This window comes from Bacidia gigantensis, assembly GCF_019456465.1.
Source record: "Bacidia gigantensis strain McMullin 20006 chromosome Unknown contig_134, whole genome shotgun sequence".
NCBI classification, from domain to species: domain Eukaryota; kingdom Fungi; phylum Ascomycota; class Lecanoromycetes; order Lecanorales; family Ramalinaceae; genus Bacidia; species Bacidia gigantensis.
Genome location: NW_025408593.1, coordinates 126,455 through 144,156, shown reverse-complemented (window position 1 = coordinate 144,156; position 17,702 = coordinate 126,455). Strand labels below are relative to the sequence as shown.

The 17,702-nt window shown below is 51.5% G+C and overlaps 5 protein-coding genes across 5 annotated transcripts; 2 read left to right on the top strand and 3 right to left on the bottom strand.

Annotated features, from left to right (window-relative positions):
- Nucleotides 1-803: 803 nt before the first annotated feature.
- On the bottom strand, nt 804-2,249 carry KY384_001782 (uncharacterized protein; the record flags this gene model as incomplete). Its single annotated transcript, XM_044810309.1, has 3 exons — nt 804-1,824; nt 1,904-2,042; nt 2,099-2,249. 3 exons carry the CDS (start codon nt 2,247-2,249, stop codon nt 804-806), a joined length of 1,311 nt encoding a protein of 436 aa, XP_044672283.1.
- A 4,034-nt stretch (nt 2,250-6,283) lies between these two features.
- On the bottom strand, nt 6,284-7,081 carry KY384_001781 (uncharacterized protein; the record flags this gene model as incomplete). Its single annotated transcript, XM_044810308.1, has 1 exon — nt 6,284-7,081. One exon carries the CDS (start codon nt 7,079-7,081, stop codon nt 6,284-6,286), a length of 798 nt encoding a protein of 265 aa, XP_044672282.1.
- Nucleotides 7,082-8,270: 1,189 nt separating this feature from the next.
- KY384_001780 (uncharacterized protein) lies at nt 8,271-9,045 on the top strand (the record flags this gene model as incomplete). Its single annotated transcript, XM_044810307.1, has 2 exons — nt 8,271-8,416; nt 8,535-9,045. 2 exons carry the CDS (start codon nt 8,271-8,273, stop codon nt 9,043-9,045), a joined length of 657 nt encoding a protein of 218 aa, XP_044672281.1.
- A 1,487-nt stretch (nt 9,046-10,532) lies between these two features.
- On the bottom strand, nt 10,533-11,092 carry KY384_001779 (uncharacterized protein; the record flags this gene model as incomplete). The annotated part of the gene is given in 2 exon segments (XM_044810306.1): nt 10,533-11,060; nt 11,075-11,092. The coding sequence occupies 2 exon segments, from the start codon at nt 11,090-11,092 to the stop codon at nt 10,533-10,535; spliced, it is 546 nt and encodes a 181-aa protein (XP_044672280.1).
- Nucleotides 11,093-16,490: 5,398 nt separating this feature from the next.
- Nucleotides 16,491-17,702, top strand: KY384_001778 (uncharacterized protein; the record flags this gene model as incomplete). The annotated part of the gene is made up of 1 exon (XM_044810305.1): nt 16,491-17,702. One exon carries the CDS (start codon nt 16,491-16,493, stop codon nt 17,700-17,702), a length of 1,212 nt encoding a protein of 403 aa, XP_044672279.1.

Below are 17,702 nucleotides of genomic sequence, written 5' to 3'. Positions count from 1 at the left end.
GACACTCCTTCGAGCTTCTTTCGATGTTGTCGATTTCTGGAGCTTGAGGTTGTTCTGTGAAGGGGATTTGAATGAGCCTCGTAGTAGAGGCAACGGTATGAGTGGTAAGAATGTTGAATGAATGAATGAACGAGTGAAAGTGTGAAAGTGTGAAAAGGGCAAAAGGTGACGCTTCCCAAATTGAATTGTCACGAGAGTTCATGTGGTGTACCCTTGGGGCTTGACGAGTCTAGATGGCTGAATGGCTGACACTTACACCAAAGAATCCAAAGTTAATGCAAGTGGCTCCCTAGGTCGAGGCATATCATCTAATCTGGTTCAGTTCATCGTACCGGCTACAGACGACTGGAACAGGGGGATTTGTCACTGCCATCTGGATCCAGGCAGACGGGTATGACAGAGGCAGACGCGCAAGAGATTTGTATTGTTTGATTGGGCCTATCTTTTCCCATGATGGTGCCTGTATCAGTCATATAGAACGGCCTGCCTGTTCTCTTGCGTGGATGGCCGTGATCGTGTACCCTTGAGGCGGAAGCTGCCGGCTTTCATGCGACACAATGACGCAGCCCACGGCGGATCGCATCAACAATAGCCCGTGGCCAATCACAGGCCGTCAGTTACTTCTTTGACGTATCAGCAGTCACTCCGGGCATCTGGACGTGGGATGGAAACAAAGACACTAAGCCTGGATGTGGTATAGATTGGTACTCGTGCCATGTCAGTGGGCCACCATTACGTGCCGGACGGCCATAAGAGGACGACCCTGGGCTATCATATAGTCCCGTTTCTTCCTTAACCATCCATCACCGCATCGACCTCAAGCCCAACCGCAATCTGCCTTCCCTCGGCGGAGGTCCACTGCTTTGACGAGGAGCACTACCAAAGTTGAGACCGGCAAGCACATCTCCTGCCTCGCCCATGTCTTGTCGTCCATTTCCCATCTCTTGTGGCCCAAATAAGCTCGAGAGCTCAGGACCAAACATGTAGGCCCCAATTGCGGCGGCGGCAGCAGCTGCAATGGAAAGCGGTAGAACCGCTGAAGACATTGAGGGGTGAGCAGGAGCCTTCGCATCAGCGTCTGATGCCGTGACGATCTTGGAATCTGTGAAGGGCAGCCCGTCCGTAAGGGAGCGTGCGAGTGCGGAAGCTTTGTCCATTGTCGACGGAGCTGGAGGCGTTTGCCACGGGAGCTTGTGTATCGTATCTTTCTCTTGCTCGCTGGATGCTGGATAGAGTGCGGCGTCGACGCGAATTGGCCCTCCAAACACTTCTTTGACCCTTCGCTTCACGTATTCACAAAGATTCTTGTATTTGGTCACTAAGCCCTCTTTCAACCATGCCTGTGGTATTTCCGGTATCACTGCCAAAGCTAGATAGCCTAAGGCGAGACAGTCCAGACTCGAAGGCTGGCTGTCGGATAGAAAATATTTCTTGTCTCCCAGAAGCTCGCTCAGCGGTTCACACGCCGCCTCGACGAGTGCCTCAAGCTTGAATCTTGCCGTGCTCCTCTCTTTCTTCAGTAAGCCCGTGACTGTTTGGGCCACAGGGGCATTCCGTAGTCTTTCCGGTATGATGCTCTCTCCTAAATGTTTCTGCCGTCTTTCTTCATCGGTATCGGTTGTGTCGAGGTCGAGTGACGAGAGGCCTAGATACGAGCTACGGCTCTTGGCTAACGCGCGTCGCGATGGTGGGATTGTGTATGGTGACGGCCAGGAGAGGAATGCAGAGTAAGCTGGGCGAGTAACATCGGTGTAGTTCTCAGAGGAGACGTAGAGGGAGAGATCGAGAAGGGGGAGGAGTGAAGTCTGGATGTGGGAGGAGAAGCTATAGTAACAAGTCAGTCGGCGGACAGGATATTGATGATAGTATTTCAATGATGGGCCACTGGGTATTGAGGACGTACGCTATTGCGTCTGCACGATTGCTCGTATCTAGAGATGTGTCGAGGTTGTATTTGCCTCCATGTAGAGCCGATAAATGCGCCACGATATTCTCGTAGCCTGCTACAGTATACTCATCATGTCTCAGGGCAGGGAGCACTCCTAGACGAGGATTTAGTCATTTAGTGCAGTGAGCAGGCAGCGGCCCACTTACTCACTCGCGTGACCTATGTCCTCGTTACTACTAGCGACTAAGACCCACTGGTGTCGTGGTACCGTCTGCACAAGGTAGGCGACAGCGGCGAGGCATTGCGGGTCAATGGAAGGGAGGGTGAAGGCGGGACCCCAGATGTGTAGCTCAAACACCATGGCTTGACCTAGTCGAAGCTGGGGTACTTCTTCGGTCACTCGGTGTTACTCAGCAATAGCTAGGGAGTTCGATGGAGGGGTTCCGTAGTCAGGTGCACATCAGCCGTCTCAACTTGTGGAGAAAATGGCAAAAGGTGGAAGGCGGTCTAGCTTAAGTCTCGTGCATCCCCTTCCAAGTCAATCTTGTGCATTATTATTATTGGCATTCTTCCAGCCTGATTATTTGTCACTTTGCTTGAAAAAGGAGGACATTATTATTGAGATCAACATCCCCGGCCAAGCCTTCTATATCCGGTAGTGGCAGGATGATCTTTGGTTCCGCTGATTATGCAAATCTTCCAACCACGAGGGCGCAAGGATATGAAACGGCTCACTAGAAATTCTAAGTTCAATGGTTCTCTTCTAATTGCCATGTCGGTATGTCTAGCTTGCGGATCTTGCTGCAGACTCCTTTGCAAATAATCCGAGTCAGGGTCTCTGTTTCAGCTCCTGCGTGATGCGCTGGCATGCAATTTGTGGGTGGGAAGTACCGAGGTGATTCAAGAGTACGAAGCGCAGGGGGTGGAAGTGGAAAATGGAAGAGAATATGCGGTGACATGAGGCGATTTGAAATTTGGTAGATTGCAATTGTTACCAGCTCATACTAATGTACATAAAACTCCACCACAGATGTCGTCGCAGCTGGCCACAATTCGCTCGTGATTCGCCCACGAGTCGATTGATGACGGAGGAAGGATAGAGTGTTGTCGTTTCAGCAGTAGCTGGTGAAAGCAATTTCTAGTCGAAGTTGCAAGATCGTTGCCGCATTGCTGGTTGTTGGGTCATTGCTCAAAAGAGCCGCAGCGGCTCAGCCACAGGAGGCGATCGCAGTTGGCAGTAACCTTGTCATTGTTGACGCTGTGGGCTGTTCTCCGCTCAATGACGAATCGGTACATGACGGATGCTCAGCATCTGGTCAGTTGGTGAACTCGAAGTACTGCGTATAAACATAGGATACCGGCCAAGTGCTGGCCAGGTATACCGTCCGTCCCAGTGCGATGAGGTCGTTGGGTGCGCGGCCAGGCAGCATATGCTGCAGCCATTGTGAGGTTTAATTGATCCATTCACGTATGAATTGGCGAAGGTAATCATTTGATACCATGTGACGTCAAGAGGAGGTGGATGAGACTGTTACTTGCACTTGGGAATCTTCGGGAGTGGTCGATTTGGTGGTGGTCCAGGGCAGGGAGGAAAAGCAACTTGGCCAGGCATTGTAAATGGGTGGAGACTAGAAAGTCTTCAGGTTTGAGTGTGGAAGAGAGTTGGTAGGTGGATTGAAGAACTCTTGTTGGTATGTTTTTATTTGTTGTGTTTGGTGATGGATGATTTCCGTTGCTTCAACACAGGAGGGGACAGAGATATTTATGATGAAGTCTCTCCCCTAGCATCGTGTGTCACCGGCCGGTAGAGCGGACGGTATCCGTGGATACTCGTAATAACGTGAAAGCTAAAAGCAAGAATGACGGAGATATTCAGGGCGCATGCCTATGCACCTTTTGGTCCTGGTGTGGGTGGTGATGGCAGGGATACGATGCCAAGGGGACAGGGGGAATGATCCAATGAGGGCATTGGTGTAATCTGACACGCTGAGAGAATTCCTTAGCCTGCTTCTAGTGCAAGGCTGAGGTTACGAGTCCGCGCTTTGGTGTGGGACCAAATTATGGCCACCTGATTATTTTTAATGACACGGCTATTTCGGCGGCCCCCTACCCATTTGGCAATTGGTCGGAGAACTGAGATCACTTTCAGGAGAATGGCGGTGAGGACGACATCACATGTGAACCGTGCTCGAACAGACACGGAGCCTCGTCATGACTGGTTGACCTCCACCCCGATTTTCGCCATCTGAGTCATGCCACCTGAAACTCGAGAGGCCCATACGAAGCTGTTGCCGAATGCGCAAACCACTCACCGAACCCAAGCAGGTATCATTTACGCCCCAATTGCCAGAAACTTGGAAGGGGCCGGCAGCGAATGCCAACTCAAAACAGCCAGTTGACCGCAATTGGCATGCTGCTGCCAGCCATGTTGCCTCTGCAGAATACTGAGGTACTTTGTGCATAACCAGTCCTTTCCATGACTCTTCTAGAGTGCTGGTAAATTTGCCTCTGTGCGACAGAATTTGGCAGGATGCGGGCTGAAACATGGCCAATTATTCGGGTGGTTGCCTGAATATCATCTTATCGGTCACCTCTCAAGCTTTCGGTTCCTGCGTGGTTGTCATGCTCCGTCATCAGTTGGTCTCGTACGCGTAATCGATACCAGAACCTGGTCGCGAGAATGTGGGCGGCAAATGTACGCGGGACACCTGAGGGGACTGTATCGTCACACAAGCACAGTAGCACGTTACCCTCACGTTATGGTTACGACTCCCTGATTCGGGGAATTCTATCATTTGGCAGTTGCCCACCAAGGCGAATTTTATTCGGACCCAGACGACGTAAGCGGCCAGCGTAATTTCATTCCCATGCAAGGGGCCAGATGAAATTGGAACCACGTGGTCTGCTGCAGCTAGCAGTAGCTGCAGAATGCCTAATCGTGATGTGCGACCGGGGTACATCGATCGATACCGCAGGTTCGTACGGTCGAGCAATCAGAAGCTCAGAACATGGAGATAGTTGCCGATATGCAGCTGTACGTTTCTTTCCTTCTGTCCATGCCACACTGTTCCCCATTAACAGCTTGTCAGTCTGCACCTCCTTCCCTCGTTTGGACGCTGTGACACGCCATGACAGACGGCTCCTTCGAATGGATCGAACGGAGTGAGGGGCGTGGGATGATCAGCGGTTCACAGCCGTTGATGATCGCACCAAAAGACGAACACTCATCCAGTCCAAGAACGCCCATCACCCTGTATGATACGAATAATGATTCCTGACTCTGGCATCATGCAGCGACTAAGTGATTGCTAAGGATTTCTTTCTCGCCCGTCCAACCGCTGGCGGCTTTGTTCGGCTGACCTCCAGGGTCGCAGATTGCATAGCCATCGTTGCAGAAGGTCAAACACCACCTTGCATGATCTTACGCTCTGGTTGTAACGACACCAACGCTGCAAGGAATATCACTACTGCAGACTAAGGCCAATGGTAATCCATCGATCATTACAAAGGGTTCAGTAGCGTCCAGCGGGCTGCATGCCATTCCCAGACTGCTGGGTCTTGGCCCCCCTGCCACGCGACGGCGATTCTTGTGGCGTGAATCCAGATCCCCCGTAGAACACCCCAGGCACCCTGCGCCGTCGACCTGCATGATGTGGCTTGCGAAGTATTCAGTTTGCCTCCAAGCCGTGTGCAAGCCATGCAGGAGACTCTCGTGTTCATCATTACCCATTGCAAGAGTTCACAGGAAGTGAATGGGGTGGCCTGATCGGAAAGGGGCGAACGCACACGAAAGCAGCATATCAGCATAAGCAGCTAGGATGCGAAATTACAAAGACGCGGCCACTTGAGCGAGCAAGCCAGTTTAAGGTAGGATGAAGGGAACTGCTCACGGCGTACGTGAACAGTGTTATCTCGCCTCCAACTCCCCTGAGGCGCACCTCACGTAAGTCTAAGCAGTAGCAGGTACACGCTCTATGTTTGCCACTTCAAGACAACATCTCATGATGCCCCGGGGTCTTTACCGGCGATCAAACAACAGCACCTTCCTTGTTTGGTGCTGCCGTTGAGAGACCGATTAATATTGAATATTAGATCAGATCACAAGTACTTAGCAGAAATACAGGTCACCGATGCTTATGCTCCATAATCCAGGAACACCCGTCTCCACGCGCATGCTTTCCTAGCCCATCGGTGAACAGACCAACACAAATCCTTCGGAGGCTGAAGTCCGGTCGATATGACAGAACTCTACGGAGTCCATAAGGCGTAAGCTGCCATGAGCTCTTCTTTCCCGGAAGGCTCTTGCTCCATCAGGAATCGCACGGACTTGTCAGTGCTCACAAAGACGCACCCCCTCAATTACAAATCTCAACGACTTCATCCGGATATTGCATATCAGTCATTCGTAGCACCCATGCCCTGTTCCTCCCTGGCGACCTGGGTCCCGATCCATTCCTCCATCATAGCCTGTCCTGCTCCACCAGGCAACTCCCTCCCTTTTGCTGTACCCCTTCTCTTCACCACTAGACACAATATTCTGCCGTAGATAGAAAATCCCTCGTATCTAGTCTCCATCCCCATCTTCTTCTTGTCGTCCTGTACCTCGCCGCCACCTTCATGTACTTCTTCCTCATCATCATCATCCTCAACGACAAATGTATCCTCCTTCTTCACGTCCCTTCGACCACTCGCGGCCTCAGCAGGAATATTCTCCATCCTATCATCGCCTTCATCGCTCTCTTCCCTCCTTAAGCCCGGCACTCTGTCTCCAGCCCCCGCCTCATCTACAACCACAGGCGCCTCCTCGGTCCCCTCCGCCGTGATTCTCCTCCCTTCGCTCCCCAGCCTCCCCTTCTCCCCCTTCATCGTCTTCTGCTTCCTAAGGACCGCATGCCGCGTCGACGTCTGCGTCAAAAACACCGAGACCTCAAAGTCCTCCTCGACAATAGTATCTTTCACGCCTCCCTTTTTCTTCTTCCCTTTAGCCCCACTCTTTAGCTTTCCGCTAGCAATGTCATTTTCCTCGCGTAACTTTGGGAGGACGAGAGGCCGGATTGCGGCGATTATGCGAGGGAGGGCGGGCGTGACGGGGTGGCAGAGCCAGCGCGGCTGGTCGGCGGGGTTGTCGAGGTAGATGCGGACCTCGAGGACGGAGCGGGGGGTTATGCGGAGGTAGCGGCGGAGGGGTGCCATGAGGGGAAGACAGAGGGTCTGTAAAGCCCACGAGAGATTATGAAGACATCATGTAAGCTCGAGTATAGACAAGTCTGCTGTAAACCTAACGTGAAGTCAGGATTGGACGAGATCAAGGCGCGGGAACCGGCCGATCATCACGCGGTCATTGCGTTCACTGATTCCTTGAGTCCCCACTTCTCAACCTTCTCTCACCATCTTTTTTCGACCTCATCTCATGCGCATGCGTAGCTTGCGTACCTCGCTTCGCTGCTATGTAACCGGTATCAATCCATCGTCCAAGCAGGCTACTACCTCCCTTACCAAGAAATCGAGATTCCCCTCCAACAAACCACCCCTCTCGCTCGATCACTTTCTCCTCCGTCAGCGTGTCCTCTCTCTCTATCGCGACATAATGCGCTCTTGCTTCAGGCTTTCGAATCCACAAACAAAACTCGAGATGCGGGGTTATGCACGATCGGAGTTTGAGAGGCACAAGGAAGAGACGGATCTGAGGCAGATACGATATCTACTGAGCACGGGAAAGGCGGAGTGGGATAAATTTGGGAAACAAATTGGTGGGCTGTAGGCAATGATATCAGAGCAAACTTTCAACAGGAAGTCTATCTGAATGGACGAGAGCTTTTCTACTTCACGACTCGACTGCACAGTGGGGAAGAGATGGAAGACGGTCTGGATACATTGGACCATCATCGGCTCCGCGATCGCAAGAAATAGCAAGCTCGATGATTCCGGCAATGATGGCAGACTTCGCATGTCAGATTCGGACTTCAATCAGCATGGCGTACAACTTTGGCGCTGCAAGGCATCTCGACCGAACATCTACAAGCCATGTCTCGAAGAGCAATTTTCGAGATCAGTCCACCACGCCTTTTCCTCCGCTTGTCTACGGGAATTCATGCATGGGAGTCTCATAAAAAGGCGCGAATCAATGGGATGTCACCCAGACTCCCCATAACCGCGTCAGCCATATGTCGCAAATGCTCCATTCGCATACTGATAGCCGCGCAATACCGGAACGAAGTCAAGACATATTGCAGGTTAGGGATTCATCAATCGCGTGCTTTTCTTATTAGAGAGAAAGACCGCGTAGAATCTCTTCGATCGTGGCATGGACAAGGGAATTGTACTCAGGCCTTTCCTCGTTAACAATCACAACTCCATGGAGAGTCTTTGACTACAAGTCATCATGAAACTCAACACACCATTCAGAATCCTGCCATTTATCTTGCTCACGCAAGCAGCCCGTCATCCTCGCGATGTCGCGTCTCTATCTCCCTCAATCGCCTTTCCCGCCAAAAACGCAAGCAACGGCCTTCAAGACTGTCCTTTAGGGTATGTTTACCGCAAAACCGACACCCTCGAATTCTGCTCCCATCTCGACTCATAACCCTCTCATCTGCCTCTTGCTCTCTATCTTACAGCAAATATGGCAGAAGCTAAGATCTTCCAGAAGCACCGCCTGGCCTCAAGAGCTCCCCTGCAACATCCCCCTCAATTTCGAGACGACTACTCTCCACCTCATCAGCTGGTCCGGCCAAGTCTATCCCACAACAGCCTCCCAAACCCGGCAACTCGCAAAAATTCTCAACAACAAATTCTATTCCGTGGGACTTCTGCCCCCCAACGACTTCATCAGCGGCTGCAGCATTCAATACGGCCCCATAAGTGACGGGGGTCTCGTCAATCTGACCACTGGCGCAAATCACACGGTCCTAGAGCCCCCATACAACTTGACAGCGCCGGATGCGCCGGGGCCGATAAAGACCAGCGCTGAGGAGCACGCAGATGGGAGTGATTTGAGGGCTGTTGATGAGCATGTGGCACTCAACACGGTAGAAAGCTTGGTTTTAAGATGGGGTGCTAGGAGCGAGGCGGCCTTCGAGATCTACAGGGCCAACGAGTGGGTTAGTGGATTGAATTTCAAGACTGGACTCAGTGGGGTTGCAGATGCCGGAGGTTAGATCCCTGAAAATTTTCCCTCCCTCACTCGATGCTCGAACGATATGCTTCTGGATGCTTGAATTGGGGAGGACGCGTAATCACGCGTTGTACGTAGACCATTGGCATCTAGCTGTCAAACTTGTTTCAATTCGCCAGGCTGCTGGTGGTGCGAGGCATCAATCGAGCGTGATGGGACTAGCAGTGATTTATGACATCGCGGATCCAATTGCCGGATCAATACTCTACTATGCTACTATTTTATGCACGTCATGCGCTGTCGCTGGATCTCCTCCAAATAGAGGATGCAGACTCAACCGACGTTGAAAGCCACACCCTACTACTCGAACATTTGATTGATTGGTTCTCAGAACCCCCATCCGACCCCTAGGCCACTTACGATCACCCCAATCTTCTCATCTCATCCCAGCCTCACAGCACTTGCCGTGAAACCTTCGAAACGCCGACCAAGCTCATTATTCTTCCATCCACCCAGGAAGGCTTACGCTATGCCAATGCTCTTCTAAAGCATTCTGCACCATGCTCGCCTCCTGAACTCACAACCCGTCTCCTGCCTGCCGAAACAGGCTGATGTGAGGCTATTCTGAGGGTCAATGGCGCCCATTGGAGAGAGGTCACTTTTGACAGATCCGAAATATGAGACGAGTTTTGATTTGTCGTCTCATTCCAGCAAATCTGATGTGTACCTACCAGCGCACATAGTTCGAGCGAGATCTCTTCAGTTCCGTCTTTTCACGCTTTGTTTTATAATAGCACTCGTGGCAGTGGTGGAAAGGCATTTCATGCGGCTCCCATCGTCAAAGAGCTTTGCCAGTATCTGCCATCCTGTCATAGCTTATTTTACTTCTTTAGCGAGGCCGCTGTTCATGGCATGATGGACTGCAAAACAGAATAGGGCTGCTTCTACCGTCTGAAGTGTTGCTTTTACTTTGAATATCCAATCTTTGAGGAGCGAAACCACTACACTCATATCTTTCCAAAGTCTACAAAAGAAACACCATTCAAATGTGGATGTACCAAGGATGCTGGAAAGATCCAAATAAAGCCATTTCCAAGATCTGGGCATTCTTTGAAGCCTCCAAGGCAACTCGACCGTGCTAATGCAGCCACAAAAAACCGGTGTGTGTGGTGGGCGATCTAGCAAGGCGCAGCGCAAGGCACACACCACCCAAAACCCTTCCACCCAAGCAAAGCCCACATATAACCTGGACACCCTACCAGCGTCACCATCCTGCCCCAACCCCCAAAAATGTCCGGCTTCAACCGCGACAACTGCTACCCCCTCGTCCTCGCCCTCCTCGCCAACCACACCCTCTCCCCCTCCTCCCCTCATTTCTACCGCTCCCCGCACCCCCCTCACCTCCCCTCTCCCCACCCCGATTCCCTCACCCTCACCGTCCCCGGCTGCGAACAGCTGTGCGGGCCAAAGCAGATGTGGTACCGGGACATCGGGCCGCGGATCTCCGTCTGGCTGATCCCCATCCTGCTCTTAGTGAGCAACATAGAGCTGTCCCCGCTCGACAAGCGGCGGTTTGCGGGCTTGCTGCATTTTGTCGGGGATCCGCTGGATTCGCTGTGGAGTTTGCTGGAGAAGGTGGGGGTGTGGGATCAGTGTGTAAGTGTTGTGGATGAGCGGTTGCTTGTGCGGGGAAGGGGCGAGGGGGAGGGGGAGGGGAAGGGGGAGGGAGGATGCTGTCCGCGCTGCAGAAAGGTGATCGCCACCGTACTCGCCGGCTACGAAGAACTCCTCGGCCCACGCGTCTCGTCCATCGACAGCCTCTTCGACGCCATCACCCACCCCCACACCCAACCCGGACGTACGCGCGTCCCAAGCTTCCACGAATGGAGGCGCGCGGCGACCAAGCTCGCAGATGCCCGCACCAACGAATTCGCCCGCACCTGTCTCGCCATCTTGCTGTACGTGTTCCAGCTCATCGCGGGCTTCGTCAAGGAGGTCGGCGGCGGGAATACCAGTCCCCCCGGGGGCAGGATCGCCACGGGCGTGTTTCTCTGCTGGCTCGTGCCGGCGACGTTGGTGAGTAATGCCATTGGGAATTTTACGAGTAGGAGGGGGTTTTTGATGTGCTTTCGGGGTTTGTGCAGGGGGTTGATGGGGAGGGGGAGGGGGAGGGGGAGGGGAAGGGGAATGGAGGGTTGCGTGTTGAAGAGCGTATGTCTGTTTTTTCTTTGAGGTGGCTGGATGTGGAGAGGGTGCGTGAGACGGATTATTTCGAGTCGTTGGGCTGGTCGGGCGGTATCTACTCCTTTCGCCCGCGGAAGACGTCGTTGCGGACGAGTCGGTCTCAAGCTGCGTTGGTGCTCGGTCTTGCGCTATCGCCCGTTGTCATCAGCATGATCGGCGGCTTTATGATTCTGTGGTATTTGACGCCCACGGGGCTCAATTGCCGGCACACCTGGCTCATCGGCATCTTCATCGCCTGGCTTCTGAGCGCTCTCATCACTTCCGCGTCAAATTCCAAAAGGTTCGCCACAGGGCTGTATCACTGGCGCTTTGTTCTCATCAAAGACGCTCTCATCGCTATACCGAGTATCACGGTCATCTTTCTCTCGGCGAGCGGACTGTTCAATAGCTGTTATTGCTGGGGCGGACTGCCTCTGAATCGGAGATATGCACATGTGCCTTTGAACACGGATCCGTTCTTTGAAAGGAATGATGAGACGGTTTACCCGCTTATCGTGGGGGTGTGTATTGTGCTGCAGGTGCTGGTATTTGCTTCGGTGGTTGTGAAATGGCGGAGGGGACTGAGGCTGTTTCGATGGCGGGAGCATGAGCGAGCTCGTGAGTGGGAAGTGCTGGGGGATAAGGATTATGTCTGTGATTGCATGCAAGGGAAAGAGTTTTGGATGCCAGAATCGTTGGGAAGTGCTGATGATGGATGAATGAGCCACTACATCGATGACTTACGCTCCAATTATCGTGACGGCCTCTTCTCCTCCTGAGGGTGAATGTGGGGGTCAAAAGGGAAAAAAGGAGGGTTAGGTAGTGTTGCTTGATAATGTGGGATATGAGGCCTGCATTGGCTAGGATATTGGTGGTTTGAAGTATTGATCTAGAGGCTCTGGTATCAAGAATGGGCGGCAAGGGAGGTTGTGAGGATGATACACATTGGCCGACCTAAATATCTATCTCTTTACTTACCTCTTGATCGATAGTTTTCCTCTGAAGTTAGAATATGTGTTGGATTCTTGCGAGATTTTAGGCTCGACGTTGCTGCGGCGTACGAGTAGCTACTCGAGTAGCTGTCCCCGTGGACTAGCCTAGGGGCCCTCGGGGCATCAAATGGCCCGGAAGAGCGCCTAGAGTTGCCGGCTTTGGTCGACGCTTAGGTAATGAGCTTCGCGCGAGAGCCCTATAAACGCCCGCCTAAATTCACAGGTTCAAATCATCAATCTTCTTGACTCACGAGATCACATTCCTCTTCGGGATTCGGGTGCTTGGTCTCGCAAGGCTTTTTAAAGCACGAGGTCTTCGCATCACCATCTCAAGGTGAAGATGATCGACGCGTTTCAGACAGCAGAGAGACTCCAATGGGCGCGCAAAGGCGAGTTGGAGGCCGCGTAAGCCGCAAGGAAATATTGTACTTTCCCAGCTTGTCTCCTGGCTTCACCGCACGGTATCGCAAGGCGCTCATGACAGACAGGAGCATACTAGTGTGGAGCTCTCCAAGTCATCGCAAATTAATCCAAGGCTTTCGCTTTGTTCTACCTGAGTATCCGTATATGTCTTGCGAGACGCCTCGCGAGCCTCGACGCACTAGCTTCAATGCCTTACGTGTAGACTTTAGCACTTGAGTCTAGCCAACCTAGCCTATTCTCATGGATCACCACTAATGGAGCACCGTCGTCACGACTATGCATCGCTAGGTTAGGGCTCTACGTTCTGGCAGGCTGTTGGCAACGTAGAGCCCTCTCCACGCACCACCGCCTACAAACTGTAGATATACCAACAATACCTCTAACGCACATGAAGTTTATTCATTGCCAGACTTGATCCTAAGCTGCTTCACTCCCTAACCTTGATCAGCTAATGGTTACATCTAGCGGTCCTTTAAGAGGACCTGCGTTGAGCGTACTCTAACCCCTAACGAAACGCTATTGTTAGTATACCGACAATTTGTTGGGGTCATTTGGGAACGGATCTAACGAGACCAACAGCCGTACTGGCAGGACAGGAGCTACTTGGACAACGTATCACAATTACCGTCCTCATTATGTACGCCAGACCAACATGATCGAACCCCGTATACGAACAAGTGAAATCCTTGATGACACACTCTCCACCTCAAGCCACGACATAAATACCCCCTCCATACCGGCCGTCCTTCTCTATTATCTCCACCAGCCTCTGTTCACTTCACCCACATAATCGGCTTAGCACCTTAAATCTCCGCCTCAGCTACGCAAACGGACCGTTCACACAAACCTAATCCTCGCACGACCTCAATAAGCAATGAAGACCTCATACCTCCTTTCTCTCCTCACCCTACTAGCAACCTCATCCCTCACCCTCGCCTCTCCCGCCCCGCTCCCCAATCCCGCAGCCGATACAGTTTGCGGCGACGGTACTGGCCACAAACAGGGCACAGCCTGTGCACAATATCCGAATGGGAAATTGACGTGTAGTTGCGATGATCTGGATGTTGTGAGTTTTCCCCATACTTTTTAATTTCGTCTTTGTTCGACCCCATTTCATCACGAACAGCCAAAATAAGGGAAATAATTAGGCTAACGCCCTTAACAGCTTATCTGCCAAGGTGGCTTCTGGGAGATCAAGAAGCGCTGTCCGATTATACAGGGTCCCCCGTCTCAGCAGGAGGTTTGCAAGAACTCTGGGGGGACGCAGCCGCATTGCGCGTTCTAGACTGCGCTTAACCAGAGTTTTGGCGAATGGCGGGTGGAGAGTTCGCTGGAGAGGGTGTGGGGAAGTGTTGGAGGGGAGGGTGGGGATTCTATTGAAGAAGGACGACGCTCTCTTGAGGCTGATTTACGCGAAATTCCGGGGTATATGTGAAGGAGATTGCACTGTCCATCTCAAGGGAGCGAGAGAAAGCCTCTTTTGGATATTCAGCGATGCTCACATGTTTCGAGCCTTGATGCGGGAAGAACGATTCTACTGAATGGTCAAATTTCGTTTGTGATATCTTTTCCTTGTACTTGTAAAAGTATTCGAGCCAATGCATTGTCTGTCCACGTCATTGAGGAATCTTGATCAGACCTTGGGACTAACGCTGATGAAGCTGGATCGGACCTGGCCTTCCAATTGCTCGACACGAAGTCAACTTCGAAGCTAGTTCAGTATTCAAGAATTTCAACGCATCATGGTGGTCGTTAGGTTAGTCATTGATCACGCACTTCATCACCATCTCCATCAATGCTGTGTGACTGTAATTCAACGGAAAAGAGCTATTTCGTTCAGGCTTCCCAGGCGGGTTTTCATTTCTACCTCTTACTTCGTATTGGCACTATGTCATGCTCGTGACTGTGCGTCTACCGTGCATCAATCCCGCGACTCGCACTGACCATACCACTGGTTGTTCCAGACTAGAGTCCCTCGTCTCGTCATCATTTTTTGCGAAGAAAACGAAAACCTGTTCCACATGGTCATCAACTCCCAAATTCGCGCAAGCACACACACGCACCGGCATAAATACAGCCATTCAGGATATAGTGCAATGATGGCATACGACCCGATCCGGCAACTCAGACTAGCTGTGAACCCAGGCTGGCACGAGTAAGGTATCTCAACTTCTTCTCAAGCTTTCGTTCCACCGGCGTTAGTTGATGACAGAAGCAGTGACGCCTGGACATGCAGGCCTATGACTGAACCTTGCTTCACTCGTTTACCCTAACTCTATGTCCACACTTCGCATTGAGGAAGTTGCTGCACGTAGGGGTCTGGCGGGATGATCTTGCCATGCTGCCCCATTCTGGTAAGTACAATAATCGTAAGAAGAGATTTTGGCTGTTGAAATTTCACATGGGTCTAGAGATAGTTCCATATGGGTGTCTATACGACTTGTACGTCAATCCCAGGAATCGGAGAATTCATGCTGAGTGCAAGATAGCCACGGAATAATCCTCATCGATTTGTGTAGGTGATAAAGTGCTGTATCTGCAGTCTGTGTGGGTGGGAACCATGCTCTTCTATCACATGGCAATCCTATGAATCTCAATCCGCATGTTCGGGGCTGGGACATGTTACTATTGCGCCTGTCTCTGGTTTGTCCGCAGGGCCGCTCTCTGGGTTATCTTTACGGTAGAGAGAATGCTTTCCTCCTCTCGCAAAAGCCTTCTGGCTATTTATCGACCTTAGGTACTATCTTCAAGCGTACTGGAGACTGAGGACATTGAGGGCAAGTCAAAATCTGACGGATACTGATCTTACTTTCTCAGCACTGGACTCGGTGTCATGTCCTTTAATTTTCTGGTCATTGCAAACTTTCTTCGAGGTCTTGTTTTAAGTTACCTCTAGCATCCTGAAGGAATCAAGATATATGAGCTCGAAATGTCACTGGGGACATCATGAATGAATCATTGCGTTCACTAGCGGACGCTGATGCTTCATCAATAGTTTGCGGTCTACCTGGACCTTGTAACGTGCTCATCGATCTAAAATGTTGTTCTGGTTAGCTTGTAGATCCTATAGTTGCCCTTGCATTTATGAGTGTAAATCTCAAAGGCTCTTAAATATATAAACCTCTGTATGGTGTCATCAGCTGGAAATCCTTCCCTGCACTCTAATGCTCGATTTTGCAAAGGATATCTTCAGATTATCCATGCGTATCATTTGGACTTGACAAATATCAATAGGCGTCAAGGTGTGTACGATCGCTGGAGGATGGCCCTGTTTCTCAAAGGAGTACGATTGCCAAGACAGCATCGACTCATCAAATCCACCTACCGTAGCGAGAATAGTGACGTGAAACATCCTCCTTTGCTGCGTATGAGTGAGTTAATCTCAAAACACAAGCTCCTCGGCGACTGCGGTACCAACAAATCTAGTGCCTAAGTGAGGCTGGCAAGCCGATCAAGCGCGATATCGAGACCGCCTGTCGATTTGATACCATTGTAAGCAACTTTACATTGTAGGCATTACCTAATGCTAAAGTCCTTTGAGGTAGCGCTCATTGTACCCTCGCCTTCTTTATCCGTGCTCTTTCACCCTCACTAAAGCTCCCCTCGAACAATTGGTATAATGGGACTTGGTCATGGGGAGTCGATCAAAGGAAGAACAAAGCCCATATTGTTTTGGGCATTCTCTGCGGTACACAATAGAGGTCGTAGCCCTGAAGGTACAAATGCCTAAAGAACCCGCCAGTCAGGGGTCAATCATCTTCCTGCCGGCTATCGTCCATACCAACCCATAATTCACAATTGTACAAAAATCACTCACCATCAGCACCCAGATTCGTAAGATTCATCCAGAATGGCTGCTTATGAAAAACCCTCTGACTTTTTGCTGAGCTCCCCAACTCTCGAGGAATTTGGCTTTCCAGCTGCCTCGCCCGAACAAGAAAGTCCAAAGGAGCCCAAAGACAAACAGAAGTCCTTTGATTTCAATGGATTGAGTTTCGAAGATATAGATGCTTGGTTCAAGGAAAGCAGTGGGTTGACCCCAGCCGACGCTCCAGTCCAGGCAGATGAGGTAGTACGTCAAACTCCAAACGTAGTTAGGCACGCCACTGACACTTCACAGCAGATCCAAGACAAATCCATGCCCATATACCCAAAGCTCATATCATCCTCAAACTACGACTTCAACTTGGGATATCCACTCGCTCAGGAAGCTCCGACTTGTAATCTCGTTCCAGACCAAGGCACGTACGACCCCTTCACCGACTTCAGCGTACCTCAAAACACTCCATACCCTATCTCACCACCCAATCCCTTCCTTGAGTTTCCAAAGCCTTTTGCCCTCCCCTCTGAGCAATTGTGGAGCTCATCATCCAACAGCCTTTTCCAGAACAACTTCGGAAACATCACGCCGGCAAACAGGGTCCCCTCCTCTCTCGATAACCCGTACTACAACTTCCCCTCCAATCCCGACCTAGTCTCCTTTCCGACCGCTGGCGCGTACCCAAACCCTCAAGACTACTCCCTCTGCTCATACCCAGCGTCCGGCACCAAGAGAGCCCAGACAGGCCATCCAGACGCTCAGCCCCTCTCGAAGAAAGCGCGTCGGGCGACCATTAAGAATTACCTCGCTCGCCAGGAACAGCAGAGCTACGCACCGGTACCCGCAATGGACAACGTGAACAGCTACGATCAGTACATTCCAACCGGAGTTGTCACCGTTCCCCCAGTCTCCGAAGCGGACCCCTACGCCGTCGCTATGAAGATGAAGCAAATGAAAAAGGAAAGACAAGCTTGGTTGAAATTCCAGGAGGCATCCGAGGGGCCCGAGGAGCATTTCAATGGCGACCGCAAGAGGAAGACTTCAGGACCGAAGATTCAGGCTCGCAGACACAAACATCCCGGACGCAAGATTACGGTGCCTCAGACTGCGGACGTCATCAAGAGGAATGAGACGAGGAGGTTGAGATACTATAATTCTCTAACTCCGGAGAGACAAAGGGAGTACATGCGAACGCATCCAGGCGTGATCAAGGTCTCGGAGGCGGACGTGAAGTATCGCTAG